The sequence below is a fragment of the Betta splendens genome, chromosome 14 (genome assembly GCF_900634795.4).
Source record: "Betta splendens chromosome 14, fBetSpl5.4, whole genome shotgun sequence".
Taxonomy (NCBI): domain Eukaryota; kingdom Metazoa; phylum Chordata; class Actinopteri; order Anabantiformes; family Osphronemidae; genus Betta; species Betta splendens.
Genome location: NC_040894.2, coordinates 2,956,097 through 2,983,344, shown reverse-complemented (window position 1 = coordinate 2,983,344; position 27,248 = coordinate 2,956,097). Strand labels below are relative to the sequence as shown.

At 45.1% G+C, this 27,248-nt stretch overlaps 2 protein-coding genes and 1 pseudogene across 2 annotated transcripts; all 3 read right to left on the bottom strand.

The window, feature by feature from the left end:
• Window positions 1-1,328: 1,328 nt before the first annotated feature.
• LOC114870022 (tripartite motif-containing protein 16-like) lies at window positions 1,329-8,177 on the bottom strand. Its single transcript, XM_029174621.3, has one exon. It carries the CDS (start codon window positions 4,679-4,681, stop codon window positions 3,008-3,010), a length of 1,674 nt encoding a protein of 557 aa, XP_029030454.1. The 5' UTR covers window positions 4,682-8,177; the 3' UTR covers window positions 1,329-3,007.
• Window positions 8,178-9,909: 1,732 nt separating this feature from the next.
• LOC114870023 (tripartite motif-containing protein 16-like) lies at window positions 9,910-12,317 on the bottom strand (annotated as a pseudogene).
• Window positions 12,318-17,330: 5,013 nt separating this feature from the next.
• Window positions 17,331-19,709, bottom strand: LOC121201623 (tripartite motif-containing protein 16-like). The gene has a single exon (XM_029174614.2). The coding sequence runs from the start codon at window positions 19,674-19,676 to the stop codon at window positions 17,994-17,996; it is 1,683 nt and encodes a 560-aa protein (XP_029030447.1). The 5' UTR covers window positions 19,677-19,709; the 3' UTR covers window positions 17,331-17,993.
• Window positions 19,710-27,248: the final 7,539 nt, after the last annotated feature.

The window sequence follows — 27,248 nt, the reverse complement described above, 5'->3', positions numbered from 1 at the left end:
CACATTGATGGCTCTGTCTGCTGGACCCCTCAGGGACTGGTGATCTCCAAAAGTCCTCATACCTAGCCACATACACATACATTTAGGGTCGGGGGTGGGTTCTTTCACTGGGCCTTTCACTGGCCCTGGTGGAAAGATCACCACCCAGTTTTAACTGCAAAAAAGACATTAACGGTGGGGGGACAATGTCCGGGGGTCAAACCGTCAGCCAGCAGTCATGCTCCTGGAGGTGTCCCCCACTTTCAGTGCACTTTAGTTCCACACACTCATGTCCAAGCTGGGTTGCAGGGTTCTGGGGTGCCTTTTCCAATGCCCCCTTCTTCTCCCGAGTTGGGGGGTTGGGCGGGGCTCGGGAGGAGCTGCAGTCCCTGCCTGGGGCATAATGGGCGGCAGGCCGGAGACCTACCCTCCCCACGAATGAGATCAAGCGAATGATGCGGGTGCGAGAATGTATCTGAGAGTGCATGAGTTCACGCATGATTGGCTGGTTGTTTGTGTGAGTGTTTGTGGTTGTGTGTGTTTAAGTGTGTGTGGGTGTGTGTCTATGTCTGTGTGAGTACGTATGCGTGTGGTGCGGTTGGTTTGTTGAGGGTCCCGTTCTCCGCTCGGGGTACATAGATCTGCTGCCTGGGTGGTCTCTTTTCTGCTGACCCCCACCAATTGCTGCCCTTGTGCCCGGTGTGGTGCCAGGGGATATGGTCGGGCCGATGGGGTCGGCCCCGCTCCGCTCGTGTGGGGGTGGGGGTGGACTAGGGGTGGGCCCTACTTTGGGTGCGGGGAGATCTCCTAGTGGGCTCCCTACGGACCGTGGGTCCTCGGGCTCCACTCTTTCAGGCCGACCCTCCCACGGGGGGGGGGGGGGGGTCCCCTGGTTCTCATGAGGCGGACAGCATTGACCCACGGTGGCCCACTCTGGCCTTGGGTGCTGTCTCTGTGGCTGCTGCGACTCTGCATGGGGGCTCTGTGTGGGCGGCTTGGGTCGCAACACCTGCCCTCCTGGAACTGAAGGTGTGTGGGCTCCCTGGCTGCTAGGATTCTTTCCTCTGCTTGCTGGATGGGCGTAGTGACCAAGCTCCTTACATCACCCTGGCTTTCACGAGTGGCATTGTTCATGCACCAACGTCTGCCTCACCCTTTGGGTGAATAATGTTAAGCTACAGCCTTACTAACCTTGCAGTGGGATACTCAACACCTGAGCTGATAAACAGGCTTTCTAAACCCAACTGTAAGTATTACTGATACTTATCACTACCAATATCAATAATGTGTGAATATGGAAATTGTGGTGTTGTATGGCTATATGGGTATTATTAAGTAGTATGGAACATGTATATAGTAACAATGCATATGTGTATGTATATGATATGTATATGTTTGTATGAGTATGTGCACATACCTTAACACTAGTATTGGTATTGGTATCAATCTCCAAGGCAGAAGAAAAAAAAAGGGTTGCTGCTAGCCAAGCTAATACACAGGCTAACGTTAGCAACACTATCCCTGACAGTCCACAACATGAAAAGCAGCAGCTTGTAACTGTGCTTTTTCCGAGTTTCTTCCTAGTATCCTGAGGTTACTTTCTAGCTCCTCCATTCACATGTAGCCCAATACTAATGGTGTGTCATCAGCAGTAGAATCTGCAATTTTATCTGAACAAAATCAGCAGCGGTAAAATTCAGCACAGTGATATTCAGTTGTTCACATCGGTGTGTGGTGCGGATCAACAGCTGTCTACTGCACACAGCTCCTCTAAACTGCCCTGTGGTCGATCTCCCCGCTGTCAGCTGCTTCGCGTTTGGGCTGCACTCTGGATCATACGGCCATTGAATATTAGTGCTTTAGGTGTATACATGAAAAGCAATGGCGGACTGAGCAGTTGGGCTCCAGCAGCCTGGGTCCGCCCCTCTCAGCCTGCCATGGCAACTTACCCGAAAAAGAAATCATAAGACATGTTGATGAGTATGTACTGTATAATGTTGATTGATAACTTGAAATTCAGATACTCATAAATGCTGCATTTGCTTGTGTTTACTGGCCTCAAATACTTTTGGAAACTTACTGTAGAACCTGTTCTGGAATGTAGGAAGTAAATTAGGGTGTTTTTGGTCTACGTTCTTGACTGATTCTACATACGTCAAAACATATACAGTAAAATATCAGTGTAGTATCTTTGCTTTGACATCACTTCTCTTTATTTAGAAGATTGATCTGTCTTTAATAAGACTGCAACTAGACGCACCACAGTATTTATGATTATTCTGACAGCTAACCAGGAAGGCTACAGAAGGTTTTATGTTGATGTTATCTTTTTTCCTTATTCTTTTCTTAACTTATACATTTTTAATTTAGTTTGCAGCAACATATTGAGTCATTTGAAATTATAAACATTTTATACCATTATACATGTCATAGATGGACGGACAGAAGCTGCTGTAAGTTTCAGTCTGACAGTGTATGATGAAAAATGACCAAAGATTTATTCAATTAAAAGATTCATTTCCATTATTTCCATTGATAGTACAGTAATTACAATTACTTTACCCAGGAGTTTGTCAGAGCTTATTACTACTGCAAAATACAAATGGTACATATCAGAGGTGGATGCAGTACTTTGGTTTTATTTATATACAGATGGAACAGGTCAGAACGGATGCCATCACCCACTGTTCAGCCCCTTTTTCCTGGGAAAAGGGAGTAAACATTCCAGTGTAGCTGACCCCTAACATCTCTCATTGATCAAATTAAAAAAAAAACAATAATAAGGGATGATAAGCCCAAAGAAACATAGCAATTAAAAAGTAGAACAAACTATGAGACCTGTTTCCATTTGTTACCTGGACAAATGTCAGTTTAGCTAACAGTCTGCCATCAGAAAGTCCAACACCAGGAGACCATCAAGTGATGGAATAACAAAGCAGAGACCTAACAGTAATGAGAATTAAATGTGAAAAATTATAAGATGAAGATAAAGTAAAGATTAATCCTTTGCCTCTTAAATGAGTTGAGTCTATTCGAGTTTACAGATCTCAGCTGCGGCATCATTACCATAAACATACAGTCCAGCATAGAGAGGCTGAGTGAATGTGGTCTGGACTCTGTGGAGGAAAGTCATGGTTTCAGAGACACTGTAGAAGGACAGAAGACCTGCTCTGTGATCCAGGTACACTCCTATTCTGGAGGATGGAGGACCTGAGACTGGAGTTCTGATGTTGTTGTAACAATATTCATAACTGGTATTTTTACATATTAATGCCCAAGATTTATCGTTATGTCCAAATCCACATTCAGGTCCAAGTCCTGCTCTGTTGATGTTCTTATATGAAACTGCTATATAAACTGTTCCCCCTGTCAATTTCACTTCCCAGTAACAACGTTCAGTCAATCTCTCTTTGCTCAGAACCTGAGACCAATGAGTGAATCTGTGTGGATGAGAAGAAAAAAACCAAAGTTTACTCTTATATTTTGCTTTTCTGTTCTCCTCAGATAATAACAACCACAAGTTTGCTGTGTTTGGATCCAGTGTGATTTCACAGTAATATTTTAAGAACCCAGCTCTGCTCTTGGGTTCTGGTTCTGACAGTAAAACGTCCACTTCAGTCACTGTGAGTGAGGTGTTTGTCCACGTCGTCCTCAGAACCTCATGTATTTGGTCTCTGAGCTCTGACACAGCTGTTGTCACGTCCTCAAAGTATCTCAGAGGACGGGTTTTGGTTCTGGATGAGTGTGTGGATCCACTCAGTGCTGGCAGTGACGGGTAGATGTGTAGAAACTGGATGTGATCCTCTGTGTGTGAGAGCTGCTCCAACTCAGCGTCTCTCCTCTTCAGCTCAGTGATCTCCTGCTCCAGCTTCTCCTGAACCTCTTTGACTCGACCCACTTCAGTTTCCTGCTGGGATCTGATCTGCTGCTTCACCTCAGACCTCCTTTCCTCCATCAGACGGATGAGCTCAGTGAAGATCTTCTCACTGTTCTCCACTGTTTGATCAGCAGAGCGACTGATGGCCTCCACGTCCTGTTGAAGCACCTTCACCTCCTTGTCTCTGTCCTGGATTCTCTGCTGGATTTCCTGTCGACTCCCTTCGAGCTCTCTCTGCCTCTCAGTCCTCTCTGCTACAGCTGAGACTGTGTCGTGGCCTCTATGTTCATCCATAGGGCAGAGATGACAGACACACTGTTGATCAGTACGACAGAAAAACTCCTTCACTCTGTGGTGACGAGAGCAGATGTTCTCCTGCAGCTTCTGGGAGGGCTGCACCAGCTTGTGTTGCTCAAAGGCAGAGGAATTATAATGAGGCTGGACGTGAGTCTCACAGTAAGAGACCAGACACATCAGACAGGACTTGGCAGCTTTCAGTTTCCTCCCAGTGCAGACATCACAGGCCACATCTTCAGGTCCAGCATAGCAGTGATCAGCAGCAGCAGCTTGGAGTTCAGTCTTCTTCAGCTGCTCCACTAACTCTGCTAACATGGTGTTTTTCACCAGGACAGGCCTCGGTGTGAAGGTCTGTCTGCACTGAGGGCAGCTGTAGAGTCTCTTACCGTCTTCTTCATCCCAGGATCTTGTAATACAGTTCATGCAGTAGCTGTGTCCACAGGCAATAGTCACTGGATCCTTCAGTAGATCCAGACAGATGGAACAAGAGAAGGTTTTCTGGTTTAACTGAACTCCTGTCTGAGCCATTTTACTCTCTCGCAGCGACTGACTCTCGGTTTCACTTTCCTACAGCTAAAAACAGCTGAGCTGATAAAGAACCTGTTTCTGCAGTGGGCGGAGGACAATGCTCCCTGTAGGAACTTGCGCAAATGGGCATTTTTGCTTTTTGGTCTGTGCACAGCAGATCTATTCAGGGCACCTAAAAACTACCTCAGCTTGAGCTACTGCATGAGCAAGTGAGGGTCTCAATTCAATTCAATTTTATTTTATTTATATAGCGCCAAATAGCAACACAGTTATTTCAAGCCTTAATTGTAATTAATTACAATCTTAACAGCAACAATAGAGAGAAAAAAAAATCCCTGTTTATCAAGGAAGGAACCTCCAGCAGAGCCAGGCTGAATGTTGGGCAGCCATCTGCCTCTACCAGTTGGGATGATGGGATAGAGAGAGAGAAAAGCACAGCAGGAACAGGTAACAACAGAGCACAAGCAGGATGGTTGTACCAGAGACTGGAGACTGCTCTGAGTCTGAGTGGGGGAGAGAGAAAGAGAGGATAAAGCACAACTACTGGAGAGAAAAGACGAGGTTAGTTAAACATGAAACAATGATGGGAGGTTATTGGATAGAAAATATATGTCACAGTTTTGGTCTGGTTCCTGCTCTGCTCACATCACAGCTATGCCATTTTCATGTTTTAGTTACAGTTCCGGTTTTACTTTGAAAGGACTTCACTCACGTCCCAGCTGTTTTCATGTCATCGTCGGTCCTCATTACACACACCTGTTAAAAATGCAGTGCATTTCACTACTCTCCAGCGTCCTTGTTCCTGTCATTCTTCGTGAGCCTGAACCTGGTTTTGACCACCGTTAATGATTGCTGCCTCTCCTTGTCTGCCTTGTCTGCCGTGTCAACCAAGCTCATCTGGTAACGATCCTGCACGCTATTCTGACCACGAGATTGCCTCGTCCTGACAGGCAGAGGTTGGTACATGGAGTAGCAGGATGAAGGCAACCGTACAGACAGGGATCAAGCAATGCAGTCAGTCTCCAGAAAAGGTTCAATCAACAAGGCAGAGTCCAAAACAGTACAGACAGGGAGCAAGCAAGGCACAGTCAAAAACGAGATCCAAGGTCGGTTAGAGATGACCAACTTCTACTCGACATAGCATCGATCTTTTGAAGCAGAAGTGACGTCAAGCAGAATCTCGAGCATGTTTCAAATCACGTGACTAATGAGAGCGTGAGGCGACGACACGTCACGTGTCAGAGATCAACACGGTGGAGGACCCAAATGCACAGCACAGACAGGACTTGACCTGAAGGGATTTATGGTTTTACTATGGTTACTACAAATTCCTTCCTAAGGACTGCTCATGTATTGATCCATGTGCCTGCTCATGTTAGCTGTTAGAATTCCTGACAGGACTTTCCATGCTGTGCAAAGGCAGGTTATTGGGCGGTAGTTGGGTGAGAATGCTTCCTTCTGGGAGTCCTTCAAGATCTGGACTATTCGGCCTTTCGTTAACCATTCAGGGCGAGTTACATCTACTAGTGGCTTGTTTATTTGTGCCACTAGCTGCTCATGGAGTGAGGTAAGCTTTTTCAACCAGTAGACATGGATCATGTCAGGGCCTGGTACTGTGTTCTTCATACTTGAGACTGTCAGGTTTTGGTTTTGTTTTAGTTTGAAAGGACTTAGTTGTCATGTTTTGGTTCCAGTTTCCATTTCCTGTTTAATGTTGAAGGACTTCCGGTTTTTGTTCATGTCACAGCTGTTTCCTGTCACTCCCAGTTCACCATGCACACCTGTCAATAATCTAGCAATCACTGCCAAAATATAAACCCCAGTACTTACTACAGCCAGTTGCCAGATCGTTGAACGCCAGTCGTCACCTTCCAGCACTCACCTCAGTCCTGCTTATCTCGTCTCGATCCTATTCCGTGCCTCTGATCACCGATTCCTGCTCAACCCTGTATGGTACCTTTGCCTGTTTAATCTGTTACTGAACCATGCCTGTTAATAGACCCAATTACGCTTGCTCCTTTCGTATTGAGACCTGAGCCTACTGTGTATGACCTGGACCGTCTGTGACCACGCTTTCTGGATTAAATCTTGTTTCTTTACTACCTACCATCGTGTCCTCGCACTGTGCATGTGGGTCCGCTCTCTGCCGATCCGTGACAGAGACCCTTTCTTGGATCTCTGCCATTATGATGGTAACTGGATTTTGCTCAGGAAGGTTGCTGTGGTCTGCTCTGAATTACACCAGCCACTGGGCATTGCTGTTATGTGATGCCTCCTTCTCCCATATGCCTTTCCAGTATTCTTCAGTCTCCAGCCTTGGGGGTGGGTCTGCTCTCATGCTATTACCCTACCACTGTAAGTACACCTTGGGTGGCTCAGTGGAGGATCTCCTGGTTTCAACTTATCTGTGAGTCTTTGCTTGGTAGTCATCAAGGCCTCATATACAGTAATGTCGCTGTACCAGTTAGGTAGGTGGTACTTCTTCGTCATGCCTTTCTGCAATTCTTATATTCTTTCTGTGTTGCCTTGATCTTAGCTCCAACCTTCCATGGGTTATACTGCACCTTATGGCTTGTCTTGATCTTAAAGCCAAGTACCTCAAGGATCATGGTTGCTGTGCTGTATATCACCTAATTGGTATTGTTTGCAGACTTTCAGATGGTGCTTCACCTATACTTGGTAACTGGCCTTGGGTTTCCATGTGTCCATCTTAGTCATGATCTTCAACCTTAGGTCAGCTGCTCTCGCATTAAGTAACGTTAATAATGGGGCTTGGGACCCAATCTCTGATTTTGGGGAGGATGATGATATCTTCCCCTCATTTACAATATGTTTTGTTGTATCTTATCAATTTCTAGTTGTCAGGTGTTTTTGAGGATATTAGAGCACCGTGCTACTATTTGTTTTGATGTTAGTGTAAATGTTGGGTTTCGAAGTATCCGTAGTTCTCACATTCTTTTCATGCAACTCTGCTTACTAGGGTTACTGGTGTAGTAGCATTCCAATAGTTCCCTGTTCTCATCACTTATATTTGTTCCAGTAGCCTGCTTCACATCAGGTTGTTCTGGTTCTCCAACATTTGACACAGACCTTCTTGACCCGGGCTATGTCCTAGCTGGTGTGACTCTTTGTAACTCTCATTAATAAGGTAGGCAGATAGCATTAATTGACAAATGATGATTGACAATGTGGGGCAATTTGGTCTTCGGTACTCATTGTTCTGTGGTTACTGATCAACATCAATAAATCTCTCAAGATGTCACCGATATCAAAGACATGGGCAGATAGCTTGGTCTGCGAAATAACAATCGTTTATTTAGTTTGCAGTGTTCACTTTCAACCGTCAGCTGAGACCTGCACCACTCTGACTCTGCTTTGCCTCACCCACAGTTTACTTAGACCCTGACAACGCCTGCCGGGAGGTAACAGTTAATTGGGTAAAGGACAAGACGCTCCTGATCGTTCACAAAAACATGACACAAAACACAAGTTAAATGCTACGCTCTGTCCATAGATTACTCGCTCTAACAGATCGTGATTTCGCAGACCAAGCTTTCTGCCCGTGTAATTGGTATCGGTAACATCTTGAGAGATTTTGCAGCAACACTGGGTGTCTATCTTGTTGTAGACGGTGTTGATTAGCGGGAAGCACCAAGATACTGCACTGAAATCCAGGCCTATCTAACAACTGCATTACGTATAAGGCTGTTTAAAATCATTGTTAAAGTAAACGTGGTTATGGTGTTCTGATAAACGATCACCTAGAGTCACAACGGTAGCGTTACTAGAACATACCCACCTTAACTCGAGCTGCATCACAACATAGCATGGCATTGCTAATAGCCTGTCGAATAACATGCTACGTTAACGTCTAATAGAAACACCAGTTTAACGTAAATCCCATAGGCAAACTGTTCCACGGCTTTCTTTCATGAAAGGCGAGGGATTTTACTCGTCTTGGGTTTGGGATAAGCCCCTAACCTTTAAAAAGTGGCTGCAGCACATAATGAGACTGATCCCTATGGAAGCTATATGTTTTACACTCATCGAGAAAAATTTGAAATTGCTCTTAGATAAAGTCATTCACTGGTGTTGGTGGACGGTACAATGTCCTCTGAAGCTTAGCAAAGCTTAGCAAGTTACTGTCATGATTTGGGTTTCGTTTCTAGTTGTTTCCTGTCGTCACGCCATGTCCTGTTTTATTTTGTTAACTTCCTGTTCCAGTCAGCTGTCCACTTACCAGTTCTCAGTATCCACACCTGTCAGTAATTATGTAATCACTCTGTGTATTTAGCCACCACCTGTTCCATCGTCCTTTGCCAGATTGTCGTGTTTCTTGTGAGTCCCCGAGTTTCATTAGTGTCCCGAGTTTCATGAGTTTCGAGTTTTTTGTGTCTCCGAGTTTCCTGAGTTCCCGAGTTCCCTGAGTTTCCTCGTTCCCGTGTTTCGTGTTTCGTGTTCCGTGTTCCGTGATCCTCGTGTTTTGTTCCTGTATTGTCTTGACCGTGTATCCTGCCTGATCCTTGTTTGTACCGCCGCCTGTAAAAGAACCTGGACTAACTAACTGACCGTGAGTTTTGCCTGATCCCTGCCTGTATTTTTGCCGTGACCCTTTTGTGTATGACCTGGACCGTCTGATCCTGCCGTGGAAAATAAACCTCTGTTTGATCATAATCCTGCCTCCGTGCTGTGCATGTGGGTCCGCCGCCTGCCCGAGTCCTGACAGTTACTTACTTTCAAGTCACAGCTTGAACAGTGCATGCTGCACATCCTTTGTTTGTGACGGCAACACAACTGTCGTAGGAAATGCAACAAAGTAAAGGTTTAATAATCTGCGGTACCGGTCCCAGTTCTCAACCTTCCTCCTAGACCTGCCTGAGTAGTTCCTTGCACCACATTCAACTAGGCCTCTCTGCATTCAGCATCTACTTAGACATTAATTTAAAATTCCCTCACTCTCAGAACGCTGCCACTGCAGTAAAAAAAAACAGGACTGACCTTGGTGGTGTTGGTGGAGCTCAGTCACACTGTCTGACCACTCTCCGCCGACAACAATCCTTCAAAGTTGTGGCAGTTGTTCTTTCTGTCGCTCCTAGAAGTTTATGTGTACAGCATCTGTTTTGTTGCAGGAAATTCTTAATGATTATGAGGACAATTCTCATTTGTTGCGTGTGACTGTGCCTCTACCATCAAATCATCTCCTTTATGTTGTATAGTCTGAACTGTGTGATACAGTACGGGTCAACTGTACTTCTACTTACTGTAAAGGAAAAAGTAAATGGAGCAGATGATTAATTAATCTGTCCTTAGTCTGACAGCTCACAATGGACAGAATGTTTTATGTTGTTGTTCTCTTTTCTCTTCCTTTTTCAATTTTTTTTATTTAGTTTGCAGCATCATTTTCGGTCATTTGAATTGATAAACATTTGTACCACTAAACGTCACAGATGGACGGACAGAAGCTGCTGTAACTTTCACTCTGACAGTTAGTGTATAATGAAAAGGAACAATGAACTGCAAAACATAAACGACACATTTCAGAGGATAGCTTGAAATTTGAAATCTCTTTCTTATATTGCAGTTATGCAGTGATTTTGGTTTTAGTTATATACAGCAAAGCAGCTCAGAATGGAATACCTAGTCTGGGAAAGATGAAGATTCCAGTGTAGATGCCTCCAAAATCAACACTGATGGACATTCAAATACAAATAATAATAATGGATAAAAAGCCGAAACAAACCAATAGATCAATGGAAATGTTCAACAAACTATCAGAAACACATTTCGATTTTTACATTGGACAAAGTTTAACTAATCAACAATCTGCATCCTTAAGAAAGTCCAACACAAGAAGAAGACAGATAAGAGATAAGACAAATAACATTAATAAGAACTCACCAATGAATGTGAAAAATCACAGGATGAAGATGAAGTCAAGTTTAACCAGCTGCATCGTAAATGACTTAAGTCTATTTGAGTTTACAGATCTCAGCTGTGGATTTATCACCAACAACATACAGTCCAGCATAGAGAGGCTGAGTGAATGTGGTCCGGACTCTGTGGAGAAGAGTCATGGTTTCAGAGACACTGTAGAAGGACAAAAGACCTGCTCTGTGATCCAGGTACACTCCTATTCTGGAGGATGGAGGACCTGAGACTGGAGTTCTGATGTTGTTGTACCAATATTCATAAAAGGTGTTGTTACACAATAATGCCCAGGATTTATCATTACATCCAAATACACATTTAGACTGATAGCTTGCTCTGCTGATGTTTTTGTATGAAACTGCTATATAAACCTCTGTCCCTCTCCACTCCAACTCGAAGTAACAACGTTCAGTAAAACTCTCTTTGCTCAGAACCTGAAAGCAACCAGTGAATCTGTGTGGATGATCAGAATAATACTGTGGTTGTGTCAGTCGTGTTACTTTTCTGTTCCCCTCAGATAATAACAGCTGTGTAAAGGCTGTGTTTGGATCCAGTGTGATTTCAGATGAATATTTTAAGAACCCTGCTCTGCTCTTGGGTCCTGGTTCTGGTCCTGACAGTAAAACGTCCACCTCAGTCACTGTCAGTGAGATGTTTGTCCACGTCTTCTTCAGAACCTCCTGTATTTGGTCACAGCTGCTGTCATGTCCTCAAAGTATCTCAGAGGACGGGTGTTGGTTCTGGATGAGTGTGTGGATCCACTCAGTGCTGGCAGTGACGGGTAGATGTGTAGAAACTGGATGTGATCCTCTGTGTGTGAGAGCTGCTCCAGCTCAGCGTCTCTCCTCTTCAGCTCAGTGATCTCCTGCTCCAGCTTCTCCTGAACCTCTTTGACTCGACCCACTTCAGTTTCCTGCTGGAATCTGATCTGCTGCTTCACCTCAGACCTTCTTTTCTCCATCAGACGGATGAGCTCAGTGAAGATCTTCTCACTGTTCTCCACTGTTTGATCAGCAGAGCGACTGATGGCCTCCACCTCCTGTTGAAGCACCTTCACCTCCTTGTCTCTGTCCTGGATTCTCTGCTGGATTTCCTGTCGACTCCCTTCGAGCTCTCTCTGCCTCTCAGTCCTCTCTGCTACAGCTGAGACTGTGTCGTGGCCTCTATGTTCATCCACAGAGCAAAGATAACAGATACTCTGTTGATCAGTATGACAGAAAAGCTCCTTCACTCTGTGGTGACGAGAGCAGACGTTCTCCTGCAGCTTCTGGGACGGCTCCACCAGCTTGTGTTGCTCAAAGGCAAAGGAATTATAATGAGGCTGGACGTGAGTCTCACAGTAAGAGACCAGACACATCAGACAGGACTTGGCAGCTTTCAGTTTCCTCCCAGTGCAGACATCACAGGCCACATCTTCAGGTCCAGCATAGCAGTGATCAGCAGCAGCAGCTTGGAGTCCAGTCTTCTTCAGCTGCTCCACTAACTCTGCTAACATGGTGTTTTTCACCAGGACAGGCCTTGGTGTGAAGGTCTGTCTGCACTGAGGGCAGCTGTAGAGTCTCTTACCGTCTTCTTCATCCCAGGATCTTGTAATACAGTTCATGCAGTAGCTGTGTCCACAGGGAATAGTCACCGGATTCTTCAGTGGATCCAGACAGATGGAACAAGAGAAGCTTTCCTGCTTTACCTGAACTCCTGCCTGAGCCATTTTACTCTCTTGCAGCAACTGAGTCTCAGCTTCACTCTCTACTAAAAAACCTGTTTCTGTAGTAGCCAAAGAGTGCCAAGCCGTTTACGTCACCCAAGGCTGCTTCCACATGTCTTCAAACCAGATTTTGTTTTGCTTTACATATATATCTAAATGTTGATGAGTATGTGCTATATAATGATAATTGATGACTTGGGCTTCAGATACTTGTCATCTTGTTGTTACCTCTGTGTAAATGTTTCATTTTCTTGGTCACAGGCCTTAAATACTTTTGTGAACTTACTGTAAAATCTGTTCTGGAATGCAAGAACTAGTTTAGGGCATTGCTGGTCTACATTCTTGACTGATGTGTGTTTATCCAAGGTGTAAAAGTTGTCACAGCAAGATGTAGCATTTGCATCACCCACATACTGCCATAGTCTTGGATTTTGTGTCATGTTTCCTGTTTTATTTTTAAGTTACTTCCTGTTTTCTGTTAGTAACTCCATATCCATATCCCGCTTTAGGTTCTTAGTCACGTGATCCATTAGCTGTTTCCTATCCGGTCATTAGTCTTGTATTTAAGCACTAGCACTTGCCTTTGTTCTCCGCCAGATCATTGATTTTGTACCGTTCAGGCATCCTGTTCCTCTGCTTACCTGTTACCACTCGCACGTTGTCCCTTGGATTCTCCCTGTCGGTGCTGTAGCCTGAGCTTCCTGTTGTTTATTAACTCCTGCCTGATTGACCTCCTTGCCGTCTCTGTACTTTTGCCAATCTGCCTTCCTTGTTTTTCGATCTGTGCCTGTAATTGACCAAGAGAAACATTAAACCACTTATCTGCTACCATGAGTCTCTAAAGCCATGCATGTGGGTCCGCCATCTCCGCTCAACCCTCGTTTGTGACAGTACAATCTGGCCAGACTTGGACCCAGCCAGCTTCGGAGTGATTTTGTTTTTTCCTGTTTACCTCCCGGAGAAGATTGTTTCCCGATGGCATGGAGTTTCTGTGTGCTGAGCTTCCCGGGCACCTCCGTGTTAGTTTCTCAGCATTGTTGAAGGACTATCGGGAGGCGGCTTGGGTCTGCTCCTGGACGCCGTTCCCTCCGGTGTGCTGACCCCACCACTGACCGTTGTGCTGGTTTCGAGGCATGCCAAATTTGGAGGACACTGAAGGCCCAGAGTGGCTTGCTCTCAGCCCCTGTTCTGTTTCCTGAGAGGAGGAGGTCGGGCCCCAATTGCCGGCATCCCGGCCGACGTCGGAGGGGGACAAGTCAGGATCCACTCACAGAACCTCAGCCTGTTGCAGCACCCCAGTCTGCTCCAGCTGCAGAACCTAAGCCTGTCGCAGCACCACAGTCTTGCTTGATCCTGCCATAGGACCACAGTCTGCTTCCTGGCCAGCGCTGCTATGTCAGACTTCTGCAGCTCTGGGTTTACAACCACGCGAGAACCCTACCACTTCAGCGGCAGCTCAGTTGCGCCTGGCTCCGACTCTAGTTCATCCTCCAACCCAGTCCCAGAAGGCACATGCAACGCATCTGGTCCCTGCTTTGGTTGCTGTTCCGCCAAGCCAGGTCTCCATTCTGTCCCGTGTTGGCCCAGGAGGGGCCATTCTTTCCCATGTTGGCCCTGAGGAAGGGGTCGTTTTGCCCACTGTTAGCCCTGAAGATGCGGTCGTTTTGCCCACTGATGGCCCTGAAGAAGGTGCATATGCTCTTTACACTAAATGATTCTCCTTTTGAACCCATAACCAGTTTCCCACTCATTGAAACATGAAACGCACTAATAACCATATTTACTCGTCATCAATTTTGTACTGTTACTGTCTGGTGGTGAAGACTCAGATTGCCCCAAACCCGTCCTTCAGAGTTCGGCGGTTTCCTGCCTTAGATTTTTTTGTGTGTTCTGGCCAGAACATTATCAAAATTTCTTTTTATCGGACGTCTCCGTAAAAAGGGAACCAACCTGATCTGGCGACAGAGTCTTTCCCGAAGTATTTCCTAAACGTTAGGCCCCTCTAAGACCCAATTTTTTCCCTCGTATCTTAAAAATACTTCACTCTGCAAACGCACTCTGCCTTTCAGAAGCCGTATTTTATACTCAGTCCCCCACATGTAGACCAAGCACAGATCAAAAAACCTTGTCTGTACCCTCAGTACTGACGAAAGTTCTGTTCTACGAGCCAACCCTTAACAAAGGACATCTCACCATCCAGAGCAAACTTTGACCTACAGTAATTAAGAAAATGTATTAGTGATTTTTATTATTTTGATCTAATCAATTTTCCAAATCAAATTTAGTGTTTCTGAGCGACCCTAGTCCTCAGGACTATCGTCCCTGGTCGAACCGTCCAGACAACCTGCAGCAAATCCTGTTCATGGACACCAAAATTGTTGTGGAAATGTCCCATAAATAGGCAGATGAGAGACTTGTCTTTTGTGAGATTTATTATAAAAATAAAGGAAAATAAAAATAATGGGGAAAGTAAATCAAAAGCATGGATGTTGATGGTGCACATCAACAAACCAAAAACCAGCTGGGGAGATCCGTGCACACACCACAAAGGTGTGATGCAAAGAGCCCACGATCCTCAAGTTGCTTTTGCCTTTTAACCCCTTTTATCTGGCTTTGGTGGAACGTCTGTGTAGCCCAATCCGACTGCATGCACCATCTCATCCCTGTCTCCGTGTGTGTGGAGGTGTTTACATTCTCACACCTGCATTCCTGGTGTCTGACTATCAAAGAGGAAGGAGCAGTAAGCCCCAACAGACAGAGAGACACAACTCCCCAGCTTTGCATTTGGAAGCTAGATTCCAGAGTCCATCAGGCAGAGACAACCATTGAACAATCTAGGTGCAATGTCAAATACATAAAACAGAAGTAAGACAAAACACAAGATATTAATTGCAAAACATAAGTCATAATCATATAATAGCTGCATAGAATAAAGGAGAAACAATTTTTCCCTTAACAAGAAGTTTTGGTAGATGGTGGCGAGAGGAAACACAAGACTAGGTGACTTCAGTGGAGAGATTGAGATGAAAAGACCAGCCGCTTCACCAGGTACATGTACGTACAAACACGAGCAGAAGACGTGGAATAATTAATCATCACAATGCTCATATTTGTCTGATTCTAAAATGAAAATGAGAATCCAATACTTACAGTATTCAAGGTTTTCACTGATGGTGTGAAGTGTTTCCTGAAGCAGGTGTGAAGAGTTTCTGCTTTTGATTGCTCTGCTAACTTTAAGAGCTCTTAGCTTCTTCACAGGTTTAACTGATGAATAGACGACAAACTCGGAGTCATTGACTCGCTGACACATTATAGTGGAATGACCCATGAAAGTCTCACAGATCTAGACATCGCTGTTGTATAATGTAAATTAATTGAACTTATTGTACTATTACCTTTGTATTAAGCTAAAAGCTGCAAGATCAGTTGGCGCTTTGACGACATGCAGCATCAATCGTAGAACAAAGTTTCCATCTGACTTGATTCAGTTACTGGGAACAAAAAACGAAGGCTTCTCTTTTTCTATTAGTGCCACTGCTTCCACTTTACTACAAGACTGTCACCATGGTATTTACCTGTCAGTACTCAACGCAGCTCTCCACCAGATCGTCGTATCCTGTACCTCGTTCCAGCGTTCCTTGTACGTCTAGTTACCTTGTTGCTGAAGCCTGTGGATCCCTCCTCTCTGCCTTCTGTGTTGTGAACCTCGCCTATGTCCTGACTGTCATTAAACCCTCAAACTTATGTGACTGCCTCTGTGCTGTGCATGTGGGTCCGCCATCTGAGACATTGGATGTGCTGGAGATGATGACTGACCAGAAAGACCTCTTTCCAACTTCTGCTGTTACACATGTGCAGTCAAAAAAGTCTGGGCCTGATTTACAATACAGTACAACTTTTCACCTGACGCAACTAGCAGGCGGCAAGGTCCCGTTTCGTTTCTGTTTTTAAATCAAGTTACCAATGTGCTCTCAGTAAGTTTCTTTCGTTCACATGTAAGTTCTGCCTTTTTGTGGTCATGTTATTGTTGAGTGGTATTGGACTCGGAGCGTCCTGAGGACACTGTATTGTGGTGGTTTCAGTTACCACCTAACAGAACTACAGTAATTACTTACTACTGTAGGTGTACGAGCCACTGAGTAGCATTTGTTTAATTTGGTTATTTTGGTTTATTGTTAATGCATTGCCTCATTGTTGTTGCATTCATTGTACGATTAGTTTTATATAGTGCCAAGTTGCTTGTTGTCCGTGTTATTGGTAAGGTGTAGTGCTTACCTCCAAGCAGCAGGCAGCGCTATGGTAAGTGGAGGAAAGCATGCGCAGGTAATAAGAAGTAAAGAAGAGGTGCTAGCTAGGGTGGTTCAAAATAAGTTTTTGACCGTACTCAAATGAACAGAAATTTTGATTAAAGTCTTGGAACAAGCCCTGATAACGGAAGGCTTTGTCAGGATATCAGACATTGTTCGGTATTAGGATTAGGGAATTGGGGTTTTTTGGTGCTTGTTTCTTCACAGAGTCGAGTTTGGACTCTGATTCTCAAATGTTGCTCTCCGGAAAGCCCCAGACATAGATATAGATGCTGGGTGTTACCCAGCTCCATCCTCCACCATCATCATCTACAGCCTCATCATCAGGATCACCATAGCTCCTTTCCATAGACCTGGTCTCCACCTTCCATCAGCTTCATCAACCCCACCAAGCCTCAAACCTGCCACCTTCCTCCTAGTCATCGTCTGCTTATCGCGCTGTGATTTCATGACTTATTGCTAATAATCTTCTCTCTTTTCTTTAGTGAACAGTGTTGGCGTCAAAGGCAGGACTCACGCTCTGTTGTTTGTGTTTGAAGTTTCAATAAACATTGTTAAAATGAGTAGCTTCTGCAGCCCATTTTTGGAGGCCACTGCCTGAGCAGCTTGTGGACCAATTCATGACAGGAATTCTACCAGATAGAAATGGAACATTACCCAGTATTTGTCAGCCAGATCGTCTTCAAAGTGAAATGTACTGTATGAAGTGTGTGAACTCTAATATCTGGATGAACCAAAAGAAATTTTATATGTGACTGGCACCAATTTGAAAAAAAGATTACATTATATGCATAATTCACTCCAAAGCAGATGCAGCATTTCATCCTCCTTCTCTTGCACAGTTGCACCGTTGGTCCCAGACGAGTCCCCAATTTTGTAGCACAGTCGAATGATGACACCAGCCGCTGTCTTTCTCTTGTGCTTTTATTATAAAGTTGTCTACAAATATACTGAAACACAACAACTTGTCGCTCAGTTCTTTTACACTCTTCATAGCTGGAAAATCCCTACACCTGTGTACTGAGAGTGGGACTGACACCCATATGTTACACAGACATAGATATGAAAAACAAAACGCGCCCCCCTGTGGACCACCCTGCAACAACAACACTCTGACACCTGTTCTGAACCTCTCTTCTGTCGTTTCACAAGCTGCACATGGATTTTAAGCTATAGGGGTGGCCTTGTTTACAACTGTCACTGCTCAACTAGTTAACAATCTGCCTCCTAAAGAAAGTCCAACACAAGATGAAGATGAGTGATAGAATTTTAAAGCACATAACAGTGATGAGACAAGTAATACATGTGAAAAATTAAGATAAAAATAAAGATGAAGTCAAGTTTAACCTGCTGCATCTTAAATGACTTGAGTCTATTTCAATTTACAGATCTCAGCTGTAGCATTATCACCATAAACATACAGTCCAGCATAGAGAGGCTGAGTGAATGTGGTCTGGACTCTCTGGAGGAGAGTCATGGTTTTAGAGACACTGTAGAAGGACAGAAGACCTGCTCTGTGATCCAGGTACACTCCTATTCTGGAGGATGGAGGACCTGAGACATGAGTGAAGATGTTGTTGTAACAATATTCATAACTGGTGTTGTTACATATCAATGCCCAGGATTTATCATTAAATCCAAATCCACATTCAGCACCACATCCTGCTCTTCTGGTGTTCTTGTATGCGACTGCTATAATAACTGTTTCTTTTCCTCTCCACTCCACCTCAAAGTAACGACGTTCAGTCAAACTCTCTTTGCTCAGAACCTGCCACCAATCAGTGAATCTGTCTGGATGATCAGAATAATACTGTGATTGACTCTTATATGTTACTTTTCTGTTCCCCTCAGATAATAACAACCAGTTGCTTGCTGTGTTTGGATCCAGAGTGATTTCAAAGGAATACTTTAAGAACCCAGCTCTGCCCTTGTATTCTGGTTCTGGTCCTGACAGTAAAACGTCCACCTCAGTCACTGTCAGTGAGATGTTTGTCCTCGTCGTCCTCAGAACCTCCTGTATTTGGTCTCTGAGCTCTGACACAGCTGCTGTCATGTCCTCAAAGTATCTCAGAGCACGGGTGTTGGTTCTGGATGATTGTGTGGATCCACTCAGTGCTGGCAGTGACGGGTAGATGTGTAGAAACTGGATGTGATCCTCTGTGTGTGAGAGCTGCTCCAGCTCAGCGTCTCTCCTCTTCAGCTCAGTGATCTCCTGCTTCAGCTTCTCCTGAACCTCTTGGACTCGACCCACTTCAGTTTCCTGCTGGGATCTGATCTGCTGCTTCACCTCAGACCTTCTTTTCTCCATCAGACGGATGAGCTCAGTGAAGATCTTCTCACTGTTCTCCACTGATTGATCAGCAGAGCGACTGATGGCCTCCACGTCCTGTTGAAGCACCTTCACCTCCTTGTCTCTGTCCTGGATTCTCTGCTGGATTTCCTGTCGACTCCCTTCGAGCTCTCTCTGCCTCTCAGTCCTCTCTGCTTCAGCTGAGACTGTGTCGTGGCCTCTATGTTCATCCACAGAGCAGAGATGACAGATACACTGTTGATCAGTACGACAGAAAAGCTCCTTCACTCTGTGGTGACGAGAGCAGATGTTCTCCTGCAGCTTCTGGGAGGGCTCCACCAGCTTGTGTTGCTCAAAGGCAGAGGAATTATAATGAGGCTGGACGTGAGTCTCACAGTAAGAGACCAGACACATCAGACAGGACTTGGCAGCTTTCAGTTTCCTCCCAGTGCAGACATCACAGGCCACATCTTCAGGTCCAGCATAGCAGTGATCAGCAGCAGCAGCTTGGAGTCCAGTCTTCTTCAGCTGCTCCACTAACTCTGCTAACATGGTGTTTTTCACCAGGACAGGCCTCGGTGTGAAGGTCTGTCTGCACTGAGGGCAGCTGTAGAGTCTCTTACCGTCTTCTTCATCCCAGATTGTTGTAACACAGTTCATGCAGTAGCTGTGTCCACAGGGAATAGTCACCGGATCCTTCAGTAGATCCAGACAGATGGAACAAGAGAAGGTTTTCTGGTTTAACTGAACTCCTGTCTGAGCCATTTTACTCTCTCGCAGCCACAAAGCGACTAAGTTTCATTCTCCTACAACTAAAAGCACTTGAGCTGCTAAAAAACCTGTAGAACCTGGAGGGAGACTGTCAGCCTTGTCACTACACTTACTGGTATTTAAGGTCTCAAATACTTTTGGGAACTTACTGTAAAACCTGTTGGTTGTTGGAATGCAGGACATGCTTTAGAGTTTGGGTCTGATATACCTTCTTGACCTATTTGTGTTTACCCAGTGTTTTGTTGTAGCAGGATTTGCACAGTACACATTTGTCAACGACTCCCTTTTTACCTGTGCTAAAGTAGAGTTCAGGGAGTTGAAGTCCTTTGTTTTCTTTCCTCTACACACCCTCTGTTGGTACAGTAAGTGGTGCTGAGCTTGGGCCACTACACGAATTCTGTCTGTTAAAACCCATTAAAAGCCGCTGTTGTAATTGCCGGTGGTTTTGGGGGGTAATGGACACCATATTTGAACTGTGATGAATTCGTGTTTCAGGGTAATGGTCTGTATTCTGTGTCTTTTCTCACAGACCTGGGATGGTTCCAGCTTGGCAGAGCTTCATACATGGCTAATTAATCCACCTCCTGTGCGTTGTGTTCCAGCTGTCATCGCTTAATGTGCTTTGGTTGTTGTACAGTACCTACAGTAACTCGCTGAATGTCGGATAGATGCAGACTGAGAGGAAAAGACGTAGGAGTCCTAGCGATAGAAATGTTGTTACGAACTCCCCCCGTCGGTTGCAAACTGGCTGTGCTGGACAGGGGACTGGGGACAGGAGAGGAGACACTGTGGAGACGGAGGACAAGCTACGGCTCTCACCGAGCCGGGAGGAGACACGCATGACGGCCTTTGTGCACACGGCCTCGTCGTCGTGCTCTCTGCTGAAGCATTACACTCACCTGGTCGCATCCGCTGACCAGGTCGCAGGGGAACAGGAACACGGGAGACCCCAAGTGCACAACCCAACACAGAGAATTTATTAAACACAAACATAAACTCACTGCAGGGCAGCACTGAGTTCAAACAAAAAAAGGTAAGAACTTAAAATCACTGCTATGCAGGAAACCCAAACACTACTACTTTAACAAACTGAAATACGTTTGCCCTAACGGGCAAAATCCTAAGCAAAGAAACACAAAACAATCATTTTAGACTGCTAGAAACTAATGTACAGCACTGTCTAATGCAGGCTAACAAAAAACGCTTCGTTACAACGAGCAAAACTAACCAAGACATCAAAGGAAACCAAAAAACTCCACTTCATTGACAGCTCCTCTCTTTAACTTGGTAACATTGGTGTAGCTTCCAAGCTACGACCGCGTACACACCCACAATGGTTGAAACAAAAGGCATGACTTAAATACTAAATACTGTAGGTCGGTCAACTAATTAGACAGGAAACAAACTCAGGTAAAGACCCACACAAAACACAGGAGCGCCTCTAGTGCCGTGCCACAAATGCCACAAATGGATCGCCTCATGAAGTCAATCACTGCATGACGTTTGTCAGCCGAGCGGGTGGTCAGCCACATCGTCTTCAAGATTAAATGGAATGTTTACAAGCTGCATAATATCTGGATGGCCCAAAAACAAATTGAATAATATGTGAGTGGGACCAAACATTTGACATTACGTGCATGTTTCGCTCCAAGGCAGATGAAAGAGCAGCTACATATGTGGACGACCTATGAAGTCTACAGATGAAATGGAAAATAGATGGAAGTGGAGAGAGAAATGGAGAGAAACTAGAAGTTTTGATAGATGGTGGCGAGAGGAAACGCAAGACTAGGTGACTTACAGTATCGAGAGATTGATATGAAAAGACGAGCCGCTTCACCAGGTACATGTACGTACAAACACGAGCAGAAGACGTGGAATAATTAATCATCACAATGCTCATATTTGTCTGATTCTAAAATGAAAATGAGAATTCAACACTTACAGTATTGAAGGTTTTCACTGCTGGTGTGAAGTGTTTCCTGAAGCAGGTGTGAAGAGTTTCTGCTTTTGATTGCTCTGCTAACTTTAAGAGCTCTTAGCTTCTTCACAGGGTCAACTGATGAATAGACGACAAACTCAGAGTCATTGACTCGCTGACACATTATAGTGGAATGACCCATGAACGCCTCACAGATCTAGACATCGCTGTCGTATAATGTAGATTAATTGAACTTATTGTACTATCACTTTTTTATTAAGCTAAAAGCTGCAAGATCAGTTGGAGCATTGACGACATGCAGCATTAATCGTAGAACAAAGTGTCCATCTGGCTTGATTCAGTTACTGGGAACAAAAAAACGCAGGCTTCTCTTTTTCTATTAGTGCCACTGCTCCCATTTTACTACAAAACTGTCCCCTGGTCCAGATAAAATGCTCATCTGTCCACAGAGAATCCTTTAACGGTGTCATTAAGTGCTACAGTTCCCTCCCGCCTCTAAATAGGTGCTAGCCGACTGCTGCTGGCTGGCTGTGGCAACGGCGCGGACTCCAGAAATAATTGGGATGCCATTACAGTGCCCTCACCAGTTGCTGCTAATAAAGCTCTGTTCAACAAAACACCCCAAAGACATCCTCTATTGGATAATTTATACCTCTGCACTCGCATAAACAAGTTCCCTTTAAATAAGTAATGGGGCCCCAATTAGCTGCAGAACGTCACTCCGTGCAGAGGAGGCTGGGTTCTAGGCTCTGACACACGGAGAGCGAGGCAGCTGTCGTGACAGTGACTGAGCACAACCTTTACCCAGATTGTTTTTCACACAAAGATTTATACTGAGCTGCAGAGCTTAAATCCAGGCCACCCTCAAAACTCAAAGTTCTCCCTATCAGACGCACACTGCTGAATGATAATTAGACGTTCGACCCTATGAGCGCGAGGAGAAAAAAAATCATGAAATCATCACATTCTGCACTTTTGAATTTGAAACACTTGGCCGGCTTCATTTGCTCTGTTAGTAATAAAAGTACTGCTCATCCACTGTACATCACTACTTCCTGAAACACTTTCTTCAACACGCGCTTCAATCACATTTGAGTGGAACATGGACAAATGCCAAACTGAGGAGAAGCTGAAGCCAGGATGTGTTTTCTCATGTGAACACAATCAAATTATATCCAGTTCATTCATGTAGAGCCAAGTTGCAGCAAAAGCCTTTTAAGTTGAACATTTTACAGAGCACAAATATAAAATAGATGTATGTACAAACAAAGCACCAGGCAACAGTGAAGAGGAAGGAAATAACCAGAAGCCACTTTGAACATTAACTTCAGCCACCTACAGTAATCATCTGCCTCAGGCCTCTGCTAACACCCACCTCTCAAGTACTTTCACAATAATGCTGAATTAGCATTTTCCTGCACGCTAGTTGTGTATGTCGCTCAGTCTCTCCTGCTTTAAAACCACTGCACACGGAACACAGACACATTAACATAAACACCTCCGTCATGCGAGCGGAGGCCTCGGCTTCACCTCTCAGTGGCACTACCTTCAAACACAGCTCATTAATTCAGGGGCTGAAAGGAGAATGCCACAGAGGCCCACGGGGGCTGTTCCCTGTCAGCTTTCAACATCACAGTGCTGCTCGATGCATATGAGGTGTCGTCCACGCAGTGCATGGGAACAGGGCTTGTCTCGGATCTGAGAAGAGAGGAAAGGCTACAGGTCTGGACATGCGGTGACATTTAGTGGGCGGTGGGCGAGAAAGGAATGACTGGAGGACAGCAAACGTGTGATCAGCTCCCAGGTTCCCAAACGTCCACTAGAAATCTTTGTACCAGAAGTGATGTGACGCCTGTTGAATGTTTGATTTTCATTAGTCATTGATTTATTACAGCTCTGGTTGTGCTCAGGCAACGGCATGGTTAAAAAAGCCAACTGGGAACCGGTAGTGACAAGAGTCAAGGGCTTTCCAGCTACAAGACTCAGAGTAATTACATTCTAAAAAAGAGCGTGTCGTCCAGAAGCCACAGGTTTGGTTCTTTTAAATGTCTATTGATGAAAAGTTAAATCTCTCCACTCAACATCCAGACAACCTGAAAACTTGTTCTACATTAAAGCGGGTGGTTCTTCTGAATCCTGACATTGTTTGTTAGAGTTTCGTTATGTCTTTAATTGCTTTGTTACCTGAAATTCTTCCAGCAGGTTGGATGGTCATCAGTCATTGTTAGAAAAAAACAACATCCCGACAATACTGACTTGACAAATGGCTTCAGTTAGCGACTGCAGATGTGTTTTTAGAGGTTAACGCTACCGTTCAGCAGCGTTGCTGCAGGTGCACTGGAGGAATAAGCCGTTTGTACAGTATTTCTTGCTCATGAAGACACAAAGCATCACCAGGAAACAGCTGGAATCCAGGTCCTCTGACCCACAAGAGCACATTGGTTTGGACGGACATTTACCCTTCCAACCCCTCCAACTACACCCCTCCAGAGCACAAAGGGATTCTCTCTGTGACTTGGAACACGGGTGAAGGCGCAGTTACAGTATTTTAGCGCTGTGCTGGTAACATCTGCAGGAGCGCTGAGTAACATTAGCCTGAGTGCTTCATGAAAAGAGATGAGAGGATCCTGGGAATGAGTCCGTTGCTGTAGAAATGTTGATCCAGAGGAGCGTCGTCACAGAGTCTGCACAGGTTTCACACAGGTGCGAACGCCTTGTCAGGCCGACAATACAGACCAGCTATCGCTTTGTTGCTCTCCAGCTCAGAACAAGACAAGAAGTCATTTATAATCGGCACATTGTGCAGTAATAATCGCAGCTGAAAGCTTTATGTCTATTTGTGCTTCTGCCTGTTCAGCATCATAAACCCTTCACAGCATTTGCTATAAAACCGCCCGGTGTGTTTCTGATTGAATTCGACCTTGTGTTACAGCCAGCACTGTAGCATTAGCTTCTGTAGCTTAGCCTGTTTACCTTCAGCCCAAGAGTGATGCTTGGGAAGGAAACCATGGAGGTGAGTGTTTATTTCTGCCATATATCTCCCTCACCACAGGCTGTAATTGTAATTATAGAGGTCTCTACACAGTTAAATGATCTGATTGCTCATGTCAGGTGACTGCACGAGAGAAAGGGGGAAATGAAATACTGCTCACCTTCACTCAGGCGTAATGGCTCGTAACAGTGAAGCTCAAACACCACAGCGGTGATTTACCGCCAACACGGATTGGAAGATCGAGGCAGATTTATTCAGGTTTTATTGGACATAAATAAAAGCCGACATGTTTAACTTGGTGGCTTCTCGTGTGACCTCCAGCGACTGCAGCTTTGTGGTGGAAGGCGCGCGTCTGTAGGTGGAGGTGCAGGTTTGTCGCGCGTGGAGCGTGTTTCAGCGCGTGGAGCGTGTTGACGCCAGCATTCGTCCAGATCCATCGGCGCCATCGGACGTCAGCAGAGGCCGTGATTCGTCGCTCCTGTTTCTTCCTGGTCACAGGCGACATCGTTATCATATTGTTTCATTTCAGCCCACTTGCAGTTTGTTGTATTGGTTTACACAAAATAACTTGATGTCTGTTCTGTAGGTGCAGAACAATTGAAGGTTTTTCTATGAGTCCTGATTCATTGGAAGCTCCTGTGTTTGTGGTTTCACCTCATTGGCTTCCCTCCGACTACCTGAATGGAGATATTTCAGATAAACATGTCCCAAAATATATATTTGTTTTGGCTTCGCTGAGGGGAAAGAAAGTGAAACATCAAACCATTATTACGTTGCAGGCAGTGAAGCTGCATCTCAGAGTTCCGCTGTCTCTCACAGCCACATGCCTCCATTTCAGCAGAAACCTGGGAAACAGTGTGTGGGCAGAAAGGAAGGAGCTCATCAAACTTACATAAAGGCCAAAGCCGGGAACAAGAAACACTACCTGGTATCTGATGTTATGCTGTGTAATCGAAACAAGGATTATTCAAATAGAAATATGAGTTTAACATTTCAAACATGATTATTACAGCTTTAGATGACGATGGTGCTGTTGCTTTTCATATTGTCCTCCACAGGAGCAGTTTAAAGTAGAGCAGACAAAGTAGAGAGGAAACTGATGAACTTCTCTTTTATCGTTATCTGCTGCTAGTGATAAAACACACAGGGGTTCAGAGCAGGTAATGCGATCGGACTGACCGCTCTGTCGCCAAAGGAAGCCAACAGGACTGACATTAGATTAGGAAATCAAATAAAGCAAGAACTGCACTTACAGATATCTGACTCCAGTGTGCATAGGGAAGCTTTGACTTGAAGGCGCCTGCACCGTGTCATCAATAGAGGACTGACAGTAAAAATGGACAATTTATCACTCACAGGGGAAATTGAAAATTAGATTCAGCCAACACGAGGACATTGATTCGTTTATCAGAGAATAAAATCAAATGCTGTATTTTTCATCTCAAGACTCAGTGCTATGAATCAAACTTGAATTATGACTTTCTCTCCAGGCCTGAAAGCACCTCATCGTACAATGGATGGTTTGACCAAAGCTCATATCCATCGATCAGCATTGATTGTAAAGGCTGCCAACGTGCCACACAGCGAAACCAGCAGTGGGACGCTACTGCCCCAAAACATCCTGCTTTATTCAATTCCATTCCATTCAGCCACACAGACACATTGATACATGCAAGCATGATCACAGCAGAGCGCATTGCACATACAGTACGCGCGGCTGATAAATCAGGCCCCTGAAGGCCTGTTGGTTCACTGGACCGTTCAGCTGACTTAAAAATCCATGCTGCTTAGAAGAAAAACTGTCCCTGCACGCGCAGACAGATGTAGCTGCAACAGTTCCGAGCTGCTAACGGTCCAAAAATTACCCGCCGCCTCCCGATAGGCTCTGAGACCTAATCAATAGAGATGCATGATGCTGAGGAGCTCACGGCCGCTTGTCTCGGCAGGCAGAGCAGTGGGGCCGGGGGCTGTGGCCTCTGTGGCGGCTTGTTTTACACGAGAGGGGCTGCAGGTTTCTGGAATCCGTCTCAGTCCACTTTAAAGTGCACTAAAATCCCCAGCACCCACTATCGACCAACAGATCCGGGCGGCGGGACGCGGTGGTGGAGTGGGCTGTGACGAGGTGCCACTGGTTGGAATCGAAGGCACCGCGGCAGAACAATGAATCTTGTGGGAGCTCTGGCGGATTGATTAGTCAGAATAGATTGCAGGTGATATGGAACTTAGTTGTTGCAACGAGCCATCGTGTCTACGCCATTTCCTTTAGTTCCACATAATGCGCCGGGGAGGAGGCACCTTCACGTTACCTGGCATGAAAATTTAATAGGAGCCGTGACCAGACTCATACATTATGATTTCAATATGTTACTGTGTGGTGGAAGTCACGTTGTTTCACCTTCAGGAGCTGCTCAGTACCGCACCTGCATTAGCCCAGCAGGTATCAGCGCCTGGACTAGAACCAGAACCAGGAGCCTTTCCTGTTTGTGCTCGCGCTGAATTGGTTTGATCTGTTTTTACATTGTAATGATTTTTTAATTTGTCAGTTTTCATTTGCTGCTCAGAGGAAGCACTTTGTAGAATGGACTACAAGCGGTTACAGGAACATCAAGTCGGCAAGAAGTGTTATTATCACATT